Source organism: Colossoma macropomum, unplaced genomic scaffold (assembly GCF_904425465.1).
Source record: "Colossoma macropomum unplaced genomic scaffold, Colossoma_macropomum, whole genome shotgun sequence".
In the NCBI taxonomy this organism is placed as follows: domain Eukaryota; kingdom Metazoa; phylum Chordata; class Actinopteri; order Characiformes; family Serrasalmidae; genus Colossoma; species Colossoma macropomum.
In genome coordinates this window covers 138,673-158,475 of record NW_023494785.1, presented here as the reverse complement: position 1 = coordinate 158,475, position 19,803 = coordinate 138,673, and the positions used below count along the sequence as shown (strand labels likewise).

Below are 19,803 nucleotides of genomic sequence, written 5' to 3'. Positions count from 1 at the left end.
TCGAAGAATTATACATTCCAGGTAGAACACTAAGCATTCTAGCTAGAAGATGAACTATTATATCTAGAAGTGTTCTAGCTAGAACAGTAAACATTCTCTGTAGAACAGTGGGTATTGTAAGTGGAGCCCTAGCTGCTGTAGTTAGGGCACTAGGCGGAGGGATTGGAGCGCAGCCTGCCTCTCTCTCTCTCTCTGTCTCTCTCTCTCTCTGTCTCTCTCTCTCTCTGTCTCTCTCTCTCTCTCTCTCTCTCTCTGTGTGTCTCTGTGTCTCTCTCTCTCTGGTCAGGTGATGTTTTTTCCTCTTCGCCATTTTGCAGTGCTGAGCTCTGCCGGGTGTGTGTGTGTGTGTGTGCGCGCGCGCGCTGTTCTCCGGGTTCTCTGTTCTGCTCTGGCTGTGAGCGCTCTGTACACTCAGACTTCCTCCTCGGACTGAAGAGCCGTCAGCAGCGCTCCGGCCTCGCGCAGTGTTATCATCAGTAATCTGATTATTGGCGTTATTGGCGAGGTGATCGGTGGAGAGGGATCATGTCCACGGAAGCTCCTGCGTACTCCCCGTTCTTCGGGGCGATGGGCGCCTCTGCAGCCATGGTGTTCAGCGGTGAGTCCGACTGTCCCTCCCGGTCCACCTTAAACGGAGCGGCGCTTACACGCCAGCGCTCAGGGGCACCGTAGTGCAACTGCTGCGCCATTTAAGGTGGAACGGGAAATTAGAATATCTCGCTGTTAATGTTCTACAGCATTTGTACTGTATTGCTCTGCCAGCGCTCGCTGTTCTGTGTTCTCCCACTGAGAGCGTTCTCTGGGTTCTGTTACTCACTGTCCTCCGCTTTTGGGCTTTGAAATGCAGATATTCCAGCTGGTGCTCTGTGAGCGCGCGAGCGCGTGAGGTTAAACAGCCTGCTCGCTCACACACAGGCCTTCAGCTCAGATAGGGCGCGAGCGCGTGGAGTCATCGAACATTCATTCAGTCTAATGAAGCCGCTCTCTTACAAAAGAGGGTTCCTCCAGGGTTCTTCAGTAAAGGGAATTTGGAACCACGAGTTCTGTATAGAGTTATTTCATGTTTTAATGGTTCTCTGCGTGGTGAAATTGTTCTTCAGGTGCATGGTGTATGTGCTGTATATGGTTCTACATAGAACCCTTTTTCAAAATGGTTCTATGTAGCACCAGAAGGGGTTCTCCTATTGTGTACAAGCTTGATGTCATAACAGTTGAAGATATCTTTTTGGTGCTATATAGAACCATATGCATCACATTCTCCATCAGTCGAAAGAACCATTTCACCATGCAAAGAACCTTTTAAGCATGAACTTGTTCTATATAGAACTCCTGGTTCTAAATAGAGCCATTCTGTTTACTAAAGAACCCTTAAAGTGTAGGGTACAGATATCTAGTACAATTCACTTTGACATCTAGGAGGTGGATTTAGATATGTAGCATAAAGTATGTAGATGCACTGTACGTCTATCTAGTCTTGATGTGTAGTGCGTATATATAGAAATATATGCATTGCATTAAATATAAAGTGTATGTAAATGTATATGCACTGTACTAGATATCAAGTTTATATATAAATGCGCATGTATTAAATAGTATGATACGTTACATGGATTGACATCTGGTCAGAAATGTATACAATCAAATGAAATGCATGTATGTGTGTTTAAGAAAATTCATGACTTCTAGTAAAATGCACATACAGAAATCTCGGAAAGGCTGCTCAGATGTTCTGTGTATTTATGTATAATCTAATATTCTATAATATAATATAATGTAAAATATTACACACACTAGGTTTATACATGTGCTGTTCTAGATAGTGTAACATGTTGTTTGGGTAGGTGATCAGAAGCAGTTATGGAACCTAATAAAATGCAAGTATTGACACTGAAACACTTCCTGTACAGGAAGTCTATGCGTATTAAGAGCGGTGAGTGTGTGAGTGTCTGTGTGTGTGTATATATAGATGTCCCTGCGTGTGCTCTATTGGTTCCTGCGTGTGTGTGTGTGTGTATAGATGTCCCTGCGTGTGCTCTATTGGTTCCTGCGTGTGTGTGTGTGTGTGTATAGATGTCCCTGCGTGTGCTCTATTGGTTCCTGCGTGTGTGTGTGTGTATAGATGTCCCTGCGTGTGCTCTATTGGTTCCTGCGTGTGCTCTATTGGTTCCTGCGTGTGCTCTATTGGTTCCTGCGTGTGTGTGTGTGTATAGATGTCCCTGCGTGTGCTCTATTGGTTCCTGCGTGTGTGTGTGTGTGTATAGATGTCCCTGCGTGTGCTCTATTGGTTCCTGCGTGTGTGTGTGTGTATAGATGTCCCTGCGTGTGCTCTATTGGTTCCTGCGTGTGCTCTATTGGTTCCTGCGTGTGTGTGTGTATAGATGTCCCTGCGTGTGCTCTATTGGTTCCTGCGTGTGTGTGTGTGTGTATAGATGTCCCTGCGTGTGCTCTATTGGTTCCTGCGTGTGTGTGTGTGTGTGTATAGATGTCCCTGCGTGTGCTCTATTGGTTCCTGCGTGTGTGTGTGTGTGTGTATAGATGTCCCTGCGTGTGCTCTATTGGTTCCTGCGTGTGTGTGTGTGTGTGTGTGTATATAGATGTCCCTGCGTGTGCTCTATTGGTTCCTGCGTGTGTGTGTGTGTGTGTGTGTGTATAGATGTCCCTGCGTGTGCTCTATTGGTTCCTGCGTGTGTGGTGTGTGTGTGTATAGATGTCCCTGCGTGTGCTCTATTGGTTCCTGCGTGTGTGTGTGTGTGTGGTATAGATGTCCCTGCGTGTGCTCTATTGGTTCCTGCGTGTGTGTGTGTGTATAGATGTCCCTGCGTGTGCTCTATTGGTTCCTGCGTGTGTGTGTGTGTATAGATGTCCCTGCGTGTGCTCTATTGGTTCCTGCGTGTGTGTGTGTGTATAGATGTCCCTGCGTGTGCTCTATTGGTTCCTGCGTGTGTGTGTGTGTATAGATGTCCCTGCGTGTGCTCTATTGGTTCCTGCGTGTGTGTGTGTATATAGATGTCCCTGCGTGTGCTCTATTGGTTCCTGCGTGTGTGTGTGTGTATATAGATGTCCCTGCGTGTGCTCTATTGGTTCTATTGTGCTGTGCCTAACAGCACAGTCGTGTGCACAAGTTTAGGCACCCCTGGGCAGGTTAAATGTAGTTGTTGATTGTCTGAGTGTGAATAAGTGAACACGTCCTCTACAGAGACTCACTACTGTACAGTTTAATACACAGTTACTGTTTATTTACTGAATTTAACACACTGAGGGTTTCCAGGCAGCCTCTTCATCGCTCGTTTTCCACTCACAGTCCAGTTTACTTATTTTTCTATCCTTTCTTTCTTGCATTATCTTTTCATTTAGTTCATTATCTTTTGATACATTCTCTTCCAATTAGTTTAGTAAATAGTTTTAACAGTAATATCATAAATAAAGCCGGTTGTGCAGATGTGAATAATCTAGAACAGTGGCAACAACATTTTCAACATAATCAGTTTTATAATTCATTTTTCTTTCTTTCTTTCAGTAGTTTGTTATATTTGTCTTGATTCCTTTTTCAAAATAAAAGTCATTTGTGCATAAATAAAAGACAAAGTACATTTAAAACCTGTTTGAGGAGATTAAAAACTAGTTAGATCTTGTGTGGACAGTTATCTGGGTGGTCTGAATGTGGCCCAGCACATACAGTGGGGGGGTGACCTTATGAAGCCAGTGACCCATATATGCTGCTGTATCGGAAGTGCAAAAGTTATGGCACTCCTTATATTTGTGTATTTTTAATGTGTTTTTTTCCCCTAATATGTTAAAGTCAGCATATAAATAAGAAAAATGCAGCAAAATTTGCATAAAAACATTAACGTGTGTCTCTGTAGACGAGTGTTGACTTATCTTCACTTCAATCAACACAATATGGAATTTGACCGGGGTGCATAAACTTTTGCACATGACTGTATGTCATACGGTGTTGGACACATGATCACATGATCACGTCTGTTAGAGATACTGAAGCACAGTTTGAAGAGAGACTGTGATGATTTAGGTGTCCAGTTAGCACCATGCTAATTGCTAATATGCTTCCAGTACTCGTTAGCTACATTTGCCTCGTAGCTCCAGTGCTAAAACTGAAGGAGCAGAACTTCAGAGACGGGACGTCTCGGCTGGTCGAGTACAGCCGGATAAGAGGGGTTTTTACTGTAACTGTGACTTTAACTGTCTTTATTGTGGCAGTCAGGAGGGTCAAAGGTCAAACAGCAGCATATGTTCTACGGTCAGCGGTTAATTAACCGTCAGCGGCTCACGCAGCAGCTGTAAAAGGCGGCCGCGTTGACCCGGCGGCCCGTATCGTTCTGTAGTACTGTAATCTGATCCAGAGCGGCTGTGAGGGGAGAGCAGGTCTAATCAGCAGGCCGCCCACAGCGGACCGTCGTTAGGAGACACAGGATGTTTACACTGTACAGTAATCAATAGCGCTGGTCTGCGGCCGGCTCGTCACTGCCACTGCTGCCGGACACGCTTATTACATCATCGCCTGATCACAATTATCTAATCTGACTGCAGTGCTTTCTGCTGGTTCCTGGTGGTGTCTAGTAGTCCTGAATGGTATTGTGTGTTTGTCCTAATGGGTTGATACCACAGTGTGAAGGACTACCCAGGTGCATGTGATGGTGTTCTACTGGGATCTAAAGGGTCCTACAGAAAACTAGTGGTCTCTAACCATTAAGCCAGTTCCCTTTAGAAAGAACAGCCATCAGGCTTTAATCCTAAAGGTTGTAGTGGTCTGTTTCCAGCAGGGCAGTCGTGAGATTTCACTCATGTTGTATAAACTAGCACAGTGTGAGCTGGACGTGTATCCATTAGTTGGCTTGAACCAAATAAATGTAAATAATTGTAAATAATTTTCTTACTTTGAACTTTTCTTCTTCTAACCTAAAGCTCTAATGTTTTAAGGTGGCAGGAAACACAGAGTACAGTGTTAAATGTTTGTATGAGTGTTTATATTAGAATATTAAAGAATATAAGATATAAATGGGATAAAACAGCTTAAAAACCGCTGATCAGCCCTGTCTGAGAGCTGTGTGGGCGTGGCTAATGAGCAGCTTGATTGACAGCTCTCTGTCCAACACGTCTAGCTCCGCCCCTCATACAGAACTATCCATTAATTATCCAGCTTTTATGTGACGCAAACTGGACGAAAAAAGTGGAGGAAGAACAGACGAGCAGACAGAAGGACGAATAAACACAGTGTGTTTACATGCACTTAATAATCTGATAACTGCAGAAAATCTGATTTCGTCAGTAATCCGATCAATGCGTTTACATGCACTTGAGTAATCAGATAATGGAAACCCCAGGTCTACATGAGTCAGACAGTAATCAGATTTATGCTTTGCAACCAGCCAATAAACTCACAGAAGTAGACGCGACGTAAACGTAACGTAAAACTCAAACTTCATACCGCAGCTTTTATAAACATCGCGCCACTTTACTGAAAATATGAACAAACATCATCTAGAAGATGAAGAATATTTAAATCCTTCATTTCTTCAAGCATGAATTTGGTTTCAGTGTCGCTCCGGAAGTGTTTAGCTGCGTCTCGCGGCGACGCTGCTCACTTATTTTCGGTTCCGCCGTCTGTTTTCACACAGACTGAGAAAGAAATCAGAGTAAGAGTTTACAGCACTGAGAAATCTGATTACTGAGCTAAAATCCAGCCTCTTTATCAGATTTCTTAATCAGATTTCTAGACCTTACTCCGATCTTAGAAATCAGAGTGCTGTTTACACGACCATATGAATAATCAGATAACTGCAGAAATCTGATTATGATTGGATTACAGAGTGCATGTAAATGCACTCAATGTTGGTGTTGATGAATGAGTGAATGGGCGACAGGAAGCTACAGACAGGTGGTCTGTCTTGCTAGCTTTTGGGTATGCTGGGTTAGCTTTAGCTCACTAAGCTCTGCCTCTGAAACTGTTTTGCGTGGGCGGGGCCAGAGACGCAGCCTTGTGATTGGTCAGGGGAATGTTTACAGAAGCGCTATCCAAGACTAGGACCCAGTTTAGATAGAGAGGAGAGAAATATGGTGGAATATCGTCATTTATTGGTCCGTGGAACTTTATTCAAAGAGTAAACATGTTTACAGTGCACCAGTAAGAGTACAGTTAGCTAGTACTGCTAATGCTAATCTTAGCATGTATGCTTCCAGTGTTTTCACTCACATTTTCAGTCTCAAGAGAAAAACAGAAGCTTTGTTTGACCCTGCGTGACTGCAGACACAGCTCAGTGCAGTGTGGCACCTTCGATCGTCTTTTATCGTCGTTCGTTAGCTGTGAAGTGAAGAGCTAACTGAGCGACATGGCTAATAAGACTTTGGGCTTGTAATTTGGTTTATTAGTTGCATAAAATGAACAAAACAGACAATTATTTATATATTTATACAGTAATTCATCATCAGGCCTGAGTATAACTGTGTATGATGTTACGTAGACTTGACTGGACTCATTCAGCCAATCAGAATCAGAGGCAGCATTAGCATCTGGCTAATACCAGGTAATGATTTATCAGACAGTTAAACTCCCTTTAAAGGAAAAGTCCGGCGTAAGACGGTTAAAACTCCGAATGGTTTGGCGTAAGAATGTAGTCGGCAGAGACGTGTTTGGTGTTTTAGGTTAGCTTCTTTAGGTTTAGCGCTGGAGCTACAAAGCTAATGTAGCTTACAAGTAATGGAAGCTTATTAGCGATTAGCAGTGGTGCTAACCGCGGCTATCACTCACGCTCACCTCGGACAGTGCTGAGTCACACAGAAATCTGAAAATGTGAGTCAGATTTCTGACGTTTTAGCGCCAGAGTCTAGAGCCATTTACAACACATTCTCCATCCACCATCTAGAACCATATACAACACATTCTCCATCCACCATCTAGAACCATATACAACACATTCTCCATCCACCATCTAGAGCCATATACAGCACATTCTCCATCCACCACCTAGAGCCATATACAACACATTCTCCATCCACCATCTAGAACCATATACAACACATTCTCCATCCACCATCTAGAACCATATACAACACATTCTCCATCCACCACCTAGAGCCATATACAACACATTCTCCATCCACCATCTAGAACCATATACAACACATTCTCCATCCACCATCTAGAACCATATACAACACATTCTCCATCCACCATCTAGAGCCATATACAACACATTCTCCATCCACATCTAGAACCATATACAACACATTCTCCATCCACATCTAGAGCCATATACAACACATTCTCCACCCACCATCTAGAACCATATACAACACATTCTCCATCCACCATCTAGAACCATATCCAGCACTTTCTCCATCTATTTCACCATGCAGTGATCCCGTGCTTTTGGTCATCTTCACAGCAGACAGTCAGATGTTCCTCCAGGTGTTTTTATACCATAAAAGTAGTTTTTAATCAGAGGTGTTTGTGATTAGTGAGTTTACAGGATTCACTCCTGTATAATTTAATCTCCTCTCAGTGTCTGGAACACAGAACTGCAGATAAACGGCTCACAGTGAGAGCCAGCCAGGTTAAAGTCCAGCCTCCTCACGGGGGTGAACAGTCAGAGAACTCCACATCTCCACGTACATAATCAGCAGTTCTTAAGAAGTTTTATAGTAACAAAAATAATCACACCAGATACAGTACATCGTACATATACATGTGTGTATAAACAATACAAGTATTATCTGGTGTTCTGCAGCTGCGGTTAGAACTTGAAACGGAACAAGGTGTGTTTGTTTCAGACGAGTGTAGAAGCAGCTGATAATAATCTGACAGTTGACAGGAAGAGAGATTAAACACACGGAAACATCAGAGACAGACAGACAGACAGACAGAGAAAGCCTGAGTGTGTGAGTGTGTGAATGTGAGCGTGAGCGTGTGTGAGTGTGAGCGTGTGTGAGTGAGAGTGTGTGTGTGTGTGAGTGTGTGAGAGTGTGAGAGTGTGCTTGTGTGAGCGTGTGAGCGTGTGAGTGTGTGAGTGAGAGTGTGTGAGTGTGTGAGTGAGAGTGTGTGAGTGTGAGAGTGTGCTTGTGTGAGAGTGTGCTTGTGTGAGCGTGTGAGTGTGTGAGTGTGTGAGTGTGTGAGTGTGTGAGTGTGTGTGTTTGTGTGAGAGTGTGAGAGTGTGAGAGTGTGTGAGTGTGTGAGTGTGCGAGTGTGCGACTGTGCGAGTGTGAGAGTGTGTGAGTGTGTGTGTGCGTGTGTGCGTCTCCTGCAGGTGTAAATTACTCACACACACACTCGTCTGTAGCAGAGCTGTGAGATCTGCTTAGTGAGCCATCATCTCATCACAACCCCTAAATCACTAGCCCTAAACCTAAACCCTAAATCACTAGCCCCTAAACCTAAACCCTAAATCACTAGCCCCTAAACCCTAAACCCTAAATCACTAGCCCCTAAACCCTAAACCCTAAATCACTAGCCCCTAAACCTAAACCCTAAATCACTAGCCCCTAAACCCTAAACCCGTAAACCCATAGGGAGTTTCTCTCCCTCTCTCTCTCTCTCTCTCTCCCTCTCTCTCTCTCTCTCTCGCTCTCTCTCTCTCTCTCTCTCTCTCTCTCCCTCTCTCTCTCTCTCTCTCTCTCGCTCTCTCTCTCTCTCTCTCCCTCTCTCTCTCTCTCTCTCTCTCAATTTCAATTCAAGGTGCTTTATTGACATGACAAATATGCTACATTTGTATTGCCAAAGCTTGCCAGAGATTTATAAACAGAAACCAATGATTTAAGGTGAACATTAGATTCTACAAAAATAAAAAAACAAAAAAAAAATAAACTTTCATCTTAACATGTTAAACATTACAAAATTGCTAAGTTGTAGAGCTGTAATTTTAAAAAGACAGGATACAATAAAAATAGAACAATAATCAATACATGAAAAACAAACGTGTATTTGTGCGTGTGTGTATATATGTGTGTGTGTGTATGTGTGTGTGTGTGTGTGTGTGTATGAGACATGGTCACTCACTGTCCCTCTCACGGTGGCAGGTCAGGGTGTACTGAGCTGAGGGTGCTGCTCTCTCTGTGCTCCCTAACAGATACGGCGGTGTCTCTGTGTTAGAGAGGCTGTTAAATGTGGGATGTTTGTTGTTGATATTTGTAAAGAACTCTTTGCGGATCTCGGTGAATTTCGGGCACTCAGTCAGGAAGTGCAGCTCTCTCTGTCTCCCTCTCTCTCTCTCTCTCTCTCTCTCTCGCTCGCTCTCTCTCTCTCTCTGATCAGTACAGTGTATTTTAGTCAGTTATTTAGTGTCAGAATGCTCTGATGACCTTTTGACCTCTGATGACCCCAGGGTTCTGGGTGATGATGTGCCAAATTCTTCTGTCTGCATGTGATTAAACACACTCTCTCTCTCTCTCTCTCTCACACACACACACACACACACACACAACACGCACACACACAACACACACACACACTCACTCACACACACTGAGGGTGTTAGAGAGCAGCTCCTCCTGTTGCCCAGCTCAGTGTGATGGTGTGTGTTGTGTGTGTGTTGTGTGTGTGCGTGTTGTGTGTGCGGGGGTGTGTGCGTGTTGTGTGTGTGTGTGACCCTCTGCACTTCTGTCATTGGTGGAGTTTTAGATGAGCTCTTCTTTCATTGGTGGGGTTTTAGATGAGCTCTTCTTTCATTGGTGGGGTTTTAGACGTGCCCTTCTGTCATTGGTGGAGTTTTAGACGTGCTCTTCTGTCATTGGTGGAGTTTTAGATGAGCTCTTCTGTCATTGGTGGGGTTTTAGATGAGCTCTTCTGTCATTGGTGGAGTTTTAGACATGCCCTTCTGTCATTGGTGGGGTTTTAGACACGCCCTTCTGTCATTGGTGGAGTTTTAGACGTGCCTTTCTGTAATTGGTCGAGTTTTAGACGTGCCTTTCTGTAATTGGTCGAGTTTTAGACGTGCCCTTCTGTCATTGGTGGGTTTTAGAGCAGCAGCACTCTTGATGGCTGAATGTTATCTGTGCTTTAGTCCATCTTTAATGTCATACAGTGTCAGAAACCACGTAAAGAGGAATTAGTGCAGACAGACTGTGAGAGACTGAGGTCAGTGATGTGAGAGAGGATGTAATAAGCTGTAATAGCAGGTGCTGCTTTCTCTTCTCTTCTCCCAGCTACACTGCTATTTATAGCTCTGAGAGAGAGATGTGGAGTAGTGCTGTAGTCTGAGTGATGCAGGTATATTTAGTACAGGGAGTAAAGCATTATATTTATATATCGCTGTTGTTAGAACAAAACCTTGTATCTCCAAAATGGTAACTTTACAGGAGAAGGAAAAAACCTACTTTACTTTAAATGTAAGTCAATGGAACCAGATGTCTTTCCAAGTAATTTTGGGTCATTTCATTTCGGTCCATTCATCATGAAATTTACACACAACGTGACGGAAAATGGGTACTTTCAAATTATGCCGAAAACTGAAAATCGAAAAACTGAAAAATTGTTTTTACACTCATTTTATCCATTTTATCAGCTCCACTTACTACATAGGTGCACTTTGTAGTTCTACAGTTACAGACTGTAGTCCATCTGTTTCTCTGATACTTTGTTAGCCCCCCTCCAGCAGCTCTGCTGTGTCTGATCCACTCAGACCAGCACAACACACACTAACACACCACCACCACGTCAGTGTTACTGCAGTGCTGAGAATGATCCACCACCCAAATAGTACCTGCTCTGTGAGGGTCCATGGGGGTCCTGACCACTGAAGAACAGGGTAAAAGGGGGCTAACAAAGTATCAGAGAAACAGATGGACTACAGTCTGTAACTGTAGAACTACAAAGTGCACCTATATAGTAAGTGGAGCTGATAAAATGGACAATGAGCGCAGAAACAAGGAGGTGGTCAGAATGTTATGCCTGATCAGTGTGTATATTTGTATATATTTATATTTATATATATATTTGTTTATCTGTGTTCTTTGAGTAATTCAGTAATTTAATTCAGGAAGTTTTATTGGTGTGACCGTCATTATTAACAGGAATCCACACAGATATATTTATATATTTATATTAATCCACACAGTCATATTTCTCTAATTCTGATCCTGACCGGTCTGGTCCAGGGTTCTACACTGTATAAGTGTTTATGGATCAGCATCGTCAGATACGCTGGTGAACAGTGCTGGATGTCGGTATCGGCCCACGGTTCCCGATCGGTGGATCCCTGATTAAAACAGCGAGAATCAATATTTGGAGATTTAGGTCTCAGTTTTAATTACATAAACAGTTTAAAATGAGCAAAATAATTTACATTTGAGTCGTATTAAAATGGTCTTTTGTTCACGTTCTGTTTCGTTTGCACTACTGTGTAAAAGTTTTAGACACCTGAGAAAATTAGACTGAAAGGTGTTGATGTGGGCAGTCAGTGTTTATTTGGAATAAATACAAAGAACATTAATACAGTAAATAATGATTTTATGTACAGTCTTAAAGATGGTTCTTCAAGGGTTCTTCAGTAAAGATAATGGTTCTGTATAGAATGATGAACACTCAAAGAACCCTTTGCATGGAGAAATCATTCTTCAGATTGAAGATGTGCTGTAGATGGTTCTATACAGCACCAACAAGGGTTCTGCTATTGTTACAAGCTACACCACGTTCTCTATCAATCTGAAGAACAGTTTCTCCATGCAAAGAACCATTTAAGCACACAAATGGTTCTTTCAGTGTTAAATGTTCTATATAGAACCAACATCTTTACTAAAGACCTCGAAGGACCCTCTTTTTTAAGAGTGTATGCTAATGTGTTCTAGCTAGAATGTTTTGAGCTTCAATTAGCATACTTAGTGTTCTAGCTATAATGTTTAGTGATCCAATTAGAATGTTGTGTTCTAGCTAGTGTATAGTGCTCCAATTATAATGTGTAGTGTTCTAGCTAAAATGCTTAGTGATCGAATTAGAATGCAGTGTTCTAGCTAGAATGCGAAGTGTTCTGATTAGAATGCTTAGTGATCCAGTTAATTCTGTTATTGTTACAAGCTTGGCGTCCAATTTTTAGTGCTGTATAGAAACATACGCAACACATTCTCCATCAGTCTGAAGAGCCATTTCACCATGCAGAGAACCATTTAATCATGCAGATGGTTCTTTGAGTGTTCATGGTTCTATATAGAACCACTGTCTTTACAAAAGGACCCTTGAAGAACCATCTTTCAATCATGTTGGTTCAGCCGTTTCCAAACTTGCCCCCATAGAAGTCCAGTGTTTCTGTAGTTGTAATCAGACACACAGTTTATCTAATCAGCACTTTGTTAAATTAATCAGGTGCTGCTTTTGTTATAATCTGTGTGAAAGCTGGAGAGAAACCAAACCTCGGTTCTACTGACACTAACACTTTCGTTTAGAGTCAGAACTGAAACACATTGGGGACTTTTAACTGATCTTAGACTTTAGACTAAAACCATTATGCTCTGAGAGACTCTAAACCTTAATTATGATTGTTTTATTAAAACTAATTATTAAATATTCCATTTAGTCTCTACCTAAACAATCATAACTACCCAAGCTGTACCAAATGTGTCAGTAGTGACTGTTTCAGTGAAAATTTTAGCTCATTTTGAGCTCAAAAACTCAGCAAACACTGCTCTGAACAGCTGTTCACACAGAAAATCATCATATTTTACATTAAAACACTAAAAAGTGCTGAACTGCAGAAAATATGACGATTCTTAATGTTCCACACTGATTTTCAGACTTTGGGACTCATTTACTTCAAAACAATGGGATCTAACTGCTCAACATGTGGCCCTGAGGGACAGGGATGCAGCCTCACTTCCTGCTCTGAAATGCAGGGGCGTGGCTAAGACAAGACTCCACCCACAGACGAAAACTCTGTGTTTCTGTGACATGAAAACGTGGGACAGCATTTCTTTGAATAAAGTTTTACATATAAAAATTAAAAACTCATGATAAATCTAAATTAAATTAAATTTGGTGGTTACGGTTTGGGACAGACCCCTCCCAATAGAAGGTACCCTGTAAATGATGATTTTGTATGTATTTAGCTTATTACTGTCTCTATTAATGGTCTGGGTTTAAATGGATCAGAACATAATCCTTGTTCATATCTAAGATCTGAATACTTTGTTGTCTTTAAGTAGTTTTAGGACCACAGTTTGAACTCTTTCAGTGAAATGCTCCATTTATATACCATGTACTTCTGTTTATTTGTATTTATTCTGATGTTCTATAGAGCTTTACTGGTAAAATCACACTGACTGCTCAGATAAAGGGTCAGTCTGTGTTCTTTAGCTGCTAAAATGCTAATGGAATCTGATTGCGGAGAGCTGGAGACATTTTAATGCGTCTGTGCTGTTTTGTAATAAGTGAATTTTGAGGGTGTGTAACGGTGGAGTGAGTGGAACGTTAGTTTCTGGAGGAACTGGTGTGTTTTCCCAGAGAACTGAAACCAGTTACACACACACACTCTTCCTGTACACACCCGAGGGTGGACTTAGCACGAGGCAACAGTAGGCAGCCATCCAGGGCCCTCATGAGCTACGGGGCCCATGAACGTACATGATAGATACACGGTTTGTGTACATGTTGAGGTTAATGGACTATTCCCTGTGTTAGGTGACCACACAAGATAGACTGATGTGAACAGGGCAGTTCAGTGATGATCTACACTAAGCTTTGGGTTCAGTACACGACCTTTAAAGTCTGAACAGATTATAACAGACTGGGCGTCTCACACCATCAGACTGGTTTCTGCAGATTTTTTGGGGTGACTGAAATATTGGGGATCCACACTAAACGATTAGGGATCACACACTACTCAACTTTGCAGCTGCTGCTGAACCAAACGGAGCTCACTGAACTTTCACTGAACTCTCACTGAACTCACGCAAATCCATGCGAACTCTTGCGCTCTGTTACTAGGAGACGCAGATAAACAAACGTGTAGCGGCTGCTGCTGCTGTTTTCTCTGCCGTTTGCGCTGAAAAAGTAAAGAAGCAGCAGGTAAACATGTTTAAGTGGATCATGGATTTAAAAATGTGATCAGTTGGTATTTTTAGAGTTTTAAATGCAGATAAACTCGATTGTGCCTTAAACTCAGCTCAGTAAAAAGCTTTTTTTTCTTTTTCTCTTTGTTTACTGTCTGTATTTTCCTCTTTTGTGCTCTCAGTTTTCATTGGTTGTTGCAGGAATCTGTTCAGACTGAGTTGTTGACCAGTTTACACTAGATTTCACTCGGAGTCGGGTCAAAAAAAACCAAACATGCTTGATAAACTCTGACTGGTCTGAAACGCGATCGGGAGGCTGTAAATCTGAGTCTGCGCCCCTCAAACACGACTCGACTCGACTCTCTCTCCAAATGTCGACTCAGACTGACCCAGGAATCTGCAGACTAGAGCCGACCAACTCAGACTCAGACTAAGAATCAGGGCTAAAATCGGGGTAAAAGTCAGGTGTAACCAGCTTAATGGAGAGGACATTTTTAAGTCATCCAAGAGTAGCAAAGAAGTGCAAACAGAGGCAGGAAAGCAAAAGGTTTGTTGCTACGCTACGAAAGTTAACATCATCTTTTCAGTGAGAACAGAGAGCAGCTCAGGCTCAGCAGTACAGAACACTAGTGCTAATGTTAGTGTAGAGAGCGGCAGTGCTGGAGTCACTACCCAGAACAGTAATCCATTACAACTCACTCAGTACTGCTCTCAGATTGAATGTGATTACATTACCTTACTGACGTTACATCACTACATACATTACAATCTCACTCCTCATCACTTACACTCCTCATTCTACATCACTCTGTACCTGACTGTCTCACTGTTTTGGCAGATATAGCATTATTTCTTAAAACAATCAAAATACAGTATATCTGCCAATATATTGACTTCAAAAACTAACAAAAATTGTAGTTAAATAATCTAATATTCTTCCAACCATCTCAGAGTGAGAAATATTACATATTTTGACTCGATTTAGGATAATTTAATTATTTCTAGACATTTTTTTGCAGTGTAGATGTTTGCGCCACTCAGGAGCCCACTAATTTAACAGTGTGCATCCAGGGGGCGCTATTCCTGGCCCAGAGCCCCAGCATCACTAAATCCTGCTGCTAACTGAAAATAGCTAAAGCTAGCTCACTCAGCTAACTCCTGGTTTGTGCTGTAGTGAGTGAATGGTTAGACTTCTTCTCTCTTCCCATATAGAGTAAAAGACGCACAGCGCCATCTAGTGGACTGAAGTAGAAGCTGTTCAAAGTTCAAGCCTTTTTTGCTGACACCAGATTAAAACAGTGATAGTAATGTAGCAAAAGTACCTCAGATGCACTTTATAGTCTTTGGCTTTGATAATTATTTGATGGTGTTTGTTCACTCAGGCCTGTCTGTAGTGTGTGCACTGTATACTGAAGTCTCTCTCTCTCTCTCTCTCTCTCTCTCTCTCTGTAGCTCTGGGTGCGGCGTACGGCACGGCGAAGAGCGGCACAGGCATCGCCGCCATGTCTGTAATGCGTCCCCGAGCTGATCATGAAGTCCATCATCCCGGTGGTCATGGCTGGTATTATCGCCATCTACGGGCTGGTGGTGGCAGTGCTGATCGCCAACAGCATCTCGCCCACAGTCACTCTGTACAAGTGAGTACAGACCACACCTACACTACAGCCAGCACTCCGGACACAAGCGGTGATGTTCATTTTTAAACGTGGAAAAATGAAATCTTCCCTTTATGAAATCAGAGTTTGACGTAGTGTAATATGTACTGTTCAGTCTCCTGTCCATTCTGTCCATAGATGGAAACTGACCTGCAAAACAGCTTCTGAATTCATGGCTTAGGTCGCTTAAGATACTCCCACCAGTTCAGGCCTCAGCAGTTTAGCCCTGCCCATTCAGCCGGTAGCAGTTTAGCCCCGCCTACTCAGCCTAGATTATGTAAACATTAATTATTACTCATGATTATGACTTAATCATGAATTATGATGTTTTTGGTATATGAAACCAAAAGTCTCTCTCTCTCTCTCTCTCTCTCTCTCTGTAGGAGTTTCCTCCAACTCGGAGCTGGACTCAGCGTGGGTCTGAGCGGATTAGCGGCGGGTTTCGCGATCGGGATCGTGGGCGATGCAGGGGTCCGCGGGACCGCCCAGCAGCCGCGACTCTTCGTCGGGATGATCCTCATCCTGATCTTTGCTGAGGTTCTGGGGCTTTACGGCCTCATCGTGGCCCTTATCCTCTCCACCAAATAAACTACAGCTCCCGGCATGCACTGCAGAACCGGGAAGTGTGTGTGGGGGGGGGTGGGGACAACGGAGATAAAATAAGAAAAGAGTGAAGAGATTCGGGATAGAAATCATCACTGTCGTTAGAAAACCTCGTATCTCCAAAACGGTAACTTTAAAGGGAAAAACAACACTTAAAAAACACAGCTGTTCACTTTTTACACTTCGTCATGGTTCGCTGATCATTAACGATGTTTTCTTAGGACGTCAACAGTAGAGTAAATCCATCTGTCTCAGTGCTGAATCTGTCATCGGGAAGTGGTGAGTTCGATTCCCGGTGATGCCACAGCCATCCGTAATGCTGCGTTCACGTTTGCGGTTGGCGGCGTCAGCAAACTACATATTCGGTTGGTTTCAATGGAGCCGCAACAGAAAATTCTACCACCGCCAGCGCCTTCAGTCAGGAGTTAAATATTCCCAACGTCTGCCGTCGACCGCAGCGGCGGAATAAACCGGACATTGATTTTTTTTGGTAGCCGTGGACGCCAAACATCTTACTGAATTCCAGACAAGCTCAGTATTATACAACAAAAACAAGAGAACAGAGCGCCACCTGCCTTTCTCCAACTTAAATCAACAACCTGCACTGATACAGCTCTCCTCTGATAATCAGCCATGGTCATCGATAACTTGGTCACCATGGCAACATCTCTAGCTTCACTGTTAGGTGATGAGCGCTATGAGGTGCAAAATGACGTTTTTAACGCAAATGTGAACGCAGCATAAACAGGAGTCAGAGATCTTAACTGTCCTCCCTCTGACTCGGTAGGGTGGTCCTCCCTCTCCCCCCATCACTCAGTGTGATGCTAGACAACACTGCGTCTGTTAGCTGACGTAGGATTAGCAGTTAGTGTTCTCCTCCAAGCGTGTTGAGCTGGATGATGTGGCGGAGCTTCACGTGGAACATGCTGGACCTCGTCCTGCCAGCTGGGTAGCATCATGTAAACTAGAAACAGGCGGAACTGGACACGAATGAATTGTGGAGAAAAAAAATTGGATGGAAAATCATCCCTGTCATAAGAAAATATCACATCTAGTAAAGAAAAAAAGGATTTAAGACGTAAGAAATTTTCTATTTTTATTAAACGACACTATAAATTGCGAAAATAATAAAACTAGTTTCTTTTGGTTTATTTGTTATTAAATGTTAACAAAGGCAGCTGCTGTTTCCAAACTGTGTGAAAAACATCAGTGGAGCGTCTGAGCGCTGACTCCACCATCAGGAGGTCGTGAGTTCGATTCCCGTTATCCTCCCGTAAAAATAAAGCTACACATTTCTATTTTTTTCTATTTGCCATTAAGTGAAAACACATCGTTAAAAAAAGGGCAGCTGTTTTAAAAAGGTTTAAAAATGTTTACATCACAGAGTAAAAGGAATAAAATCGGCTAGAAATCTCCAAAATGGGGGAAAAACCACTTGTAACATAGTAAAACAGCTTTAAGTCCATTTTTCTGTGAACTGTTTAAATAAAACCACATTTCTGTTCATCATTAAACGTGAAAATGTAAAGGGCAGCTGTTGTTTTCACACAGTGTGGGGAAAAAACGGATAAAAGAACGGAATAAACGTGTTTACGAAGTTTTCTGGCGACAGTGATGATGAGTATGATGAAGAGAAGGAGCTCGTGTACAGTGTCAGATTCATCTCCAACTTCCTGTAAGAAAAAACCTAAGCGCAGTGTTTTGAGCCTGTCTGTCCTCTAACTGTTAAAGAAGAACTCGTCTTTCTCTCTGCTCCATCACTCCATCAGTTTGCCCATCACTCCCCCCACCCCCCCCCTCTCTCTCTCTCTGTGCCTGGCTGATGTCTCTCACCCCGTCATGCTGATTTTGAGAATTATTTTGTAATGAACTTTCACACTGAAGTGTTTATAAGTGGAAATATGTACCTGTATCTCAGATCGTGAATGGAATAGCTTTTGTTAATTGTTTTATTTTTTTGTTATTGTTGTTTGTTTTCGTTTTCCATTGATTTTATTTATAAGAACATTGAAATTGTTAATGAAATGTGTACATGGAGCTTTTTCGAATCCCCTCTCTGGTAAATAATATATAAGTATATAAATCTACAGATAACGTATTGGGGTCTGTGGGGTGGGTGTTAACGGCATGGCGCCCCCTGCTGGTACCTGTGTGTAAACCGCTCGATGGAAACGGCCTGGCTTGGTGTGTGTGTGTGTTTGCGTGTATCTGTGTGTTTCTCCTGTACGTGATGTTTGATTGCATTAAAGCCGCGTGCGCCTCTCTCGGCTCGCACGCCTCAAATTTCCAGACTCGCCTCCAATTTACTGTCTCTCTGTCTGTCTGTGTTCAGGTATTTCTGTATGTACGTTAGGTGGCGTCAGCCGGTGATGGAGATTCCCTCAAACAAACCAGATTAACTGACTCTAGTGGAGTTTTTATTGTGGTCCTATTACAAACAGGTCCAGTAGGACGTTTAACGTCACACAGATCCACTCAGTGTGACAATAAAGCAGCAGTTCAACCAAAAATCCCACCCAAATGTAGCTGAGCAGTCACGACACATTTGGCGGCATTCTTTAATTTTACTAGGCTAATGTAGCCGGGTCATTCTACAGAAACGTCCTTTTCTATCTCTCTATAGGAGTCACTGGTGTTACTGATCCTCATTGGTGTCACACATAATAAAGGAACACCAGAGACGTTTTAATGAACAATTTTACAGACTGGCTTCTACAGAGCATCAAACCACATGTAGTCAATCATGGAATATCCACTAAAATATGGAATTTAATCCATTTGTGTTCTGTTTTTTCACAGTTACCTCAGAATAAAGTCGGTCACACCAGTGACTTCAGCTAAAAGCTTCATATGAAATCATGAGCTAAATGAGAAAATCTCTGATAACTGAAAGACTCAGTGGACTCACCATGAGCTTTTCTTCATAGATCCTCAGAAAACAGGTAAAAGGAAGTCAAGTGATGTCATCAGTGTGACTTTTATTTCAAAATGAGATTTTTTTCAGTCACACAACTCCTGGGGACAACTTTTATTATATATTTTATAATATTTATTTGGCATTTGTTTTCTTTATTTCATTTAAATTATATATTCCATAGTCATGTATAGATTATTGTGAGTGTGAGGACGAGCTCTTCTGTGGTGCTTGGAATTCTAGATGATTGATTTAAAAACCAATATTGCTAAATTGAGGCCCAACAGGTGTAACTGTTAAAATAACTTATGGTTTAATTTTAAAATATAAATAAATTGTAACCCTAACGTTTAGTGTAATATCTATAAACGCTAGGGACACATCTTTTTTTGAGATATCGACACCATCCGAGTCCGGCACTTTTCAATCTGATCAGGAATGATGTGCTTGTGTATAGCGTATTGATCGGACATAAACAGTTTTCACACAGTGATCGTTAAATCATAATTTCTTTACCATACTAATGAATGTGGGGGAAAATTTGGCCATCCAGCTTATATCACGGTGATAGAAGTGCACTAGCAACACCCTATTAACCAATGACCTGGCAACCCCCCAAGCAACCACATGGAAAATCTTTGC

General features: G+C 42.4%; 1 protein-coding gene across 1 annotated transcript; it reads left to right on the top strand.

The window, feature by feature from the left end:
- Nucleotides 1–268: 268 nt before the first annotated feature.
- On the top strand, nt 269–18,536 carry atp6v0cb (ATPase H+ transporting V0 subunit cb). The gene is given in 4 exon segments (XM_036580577.1): nt 269–598; nt 15,442–15,506; nt 15,508–15,626; nt 16,028–18,536. Coding segments are annotated over 4 exon segments (462 nt in total). The 5' UTR covers nt 269–525; the 3' UTR covers nt 16,233–18,536.
- Nucleotides 18,537–19,803: the final 1,267 nt, after the last annotated feature.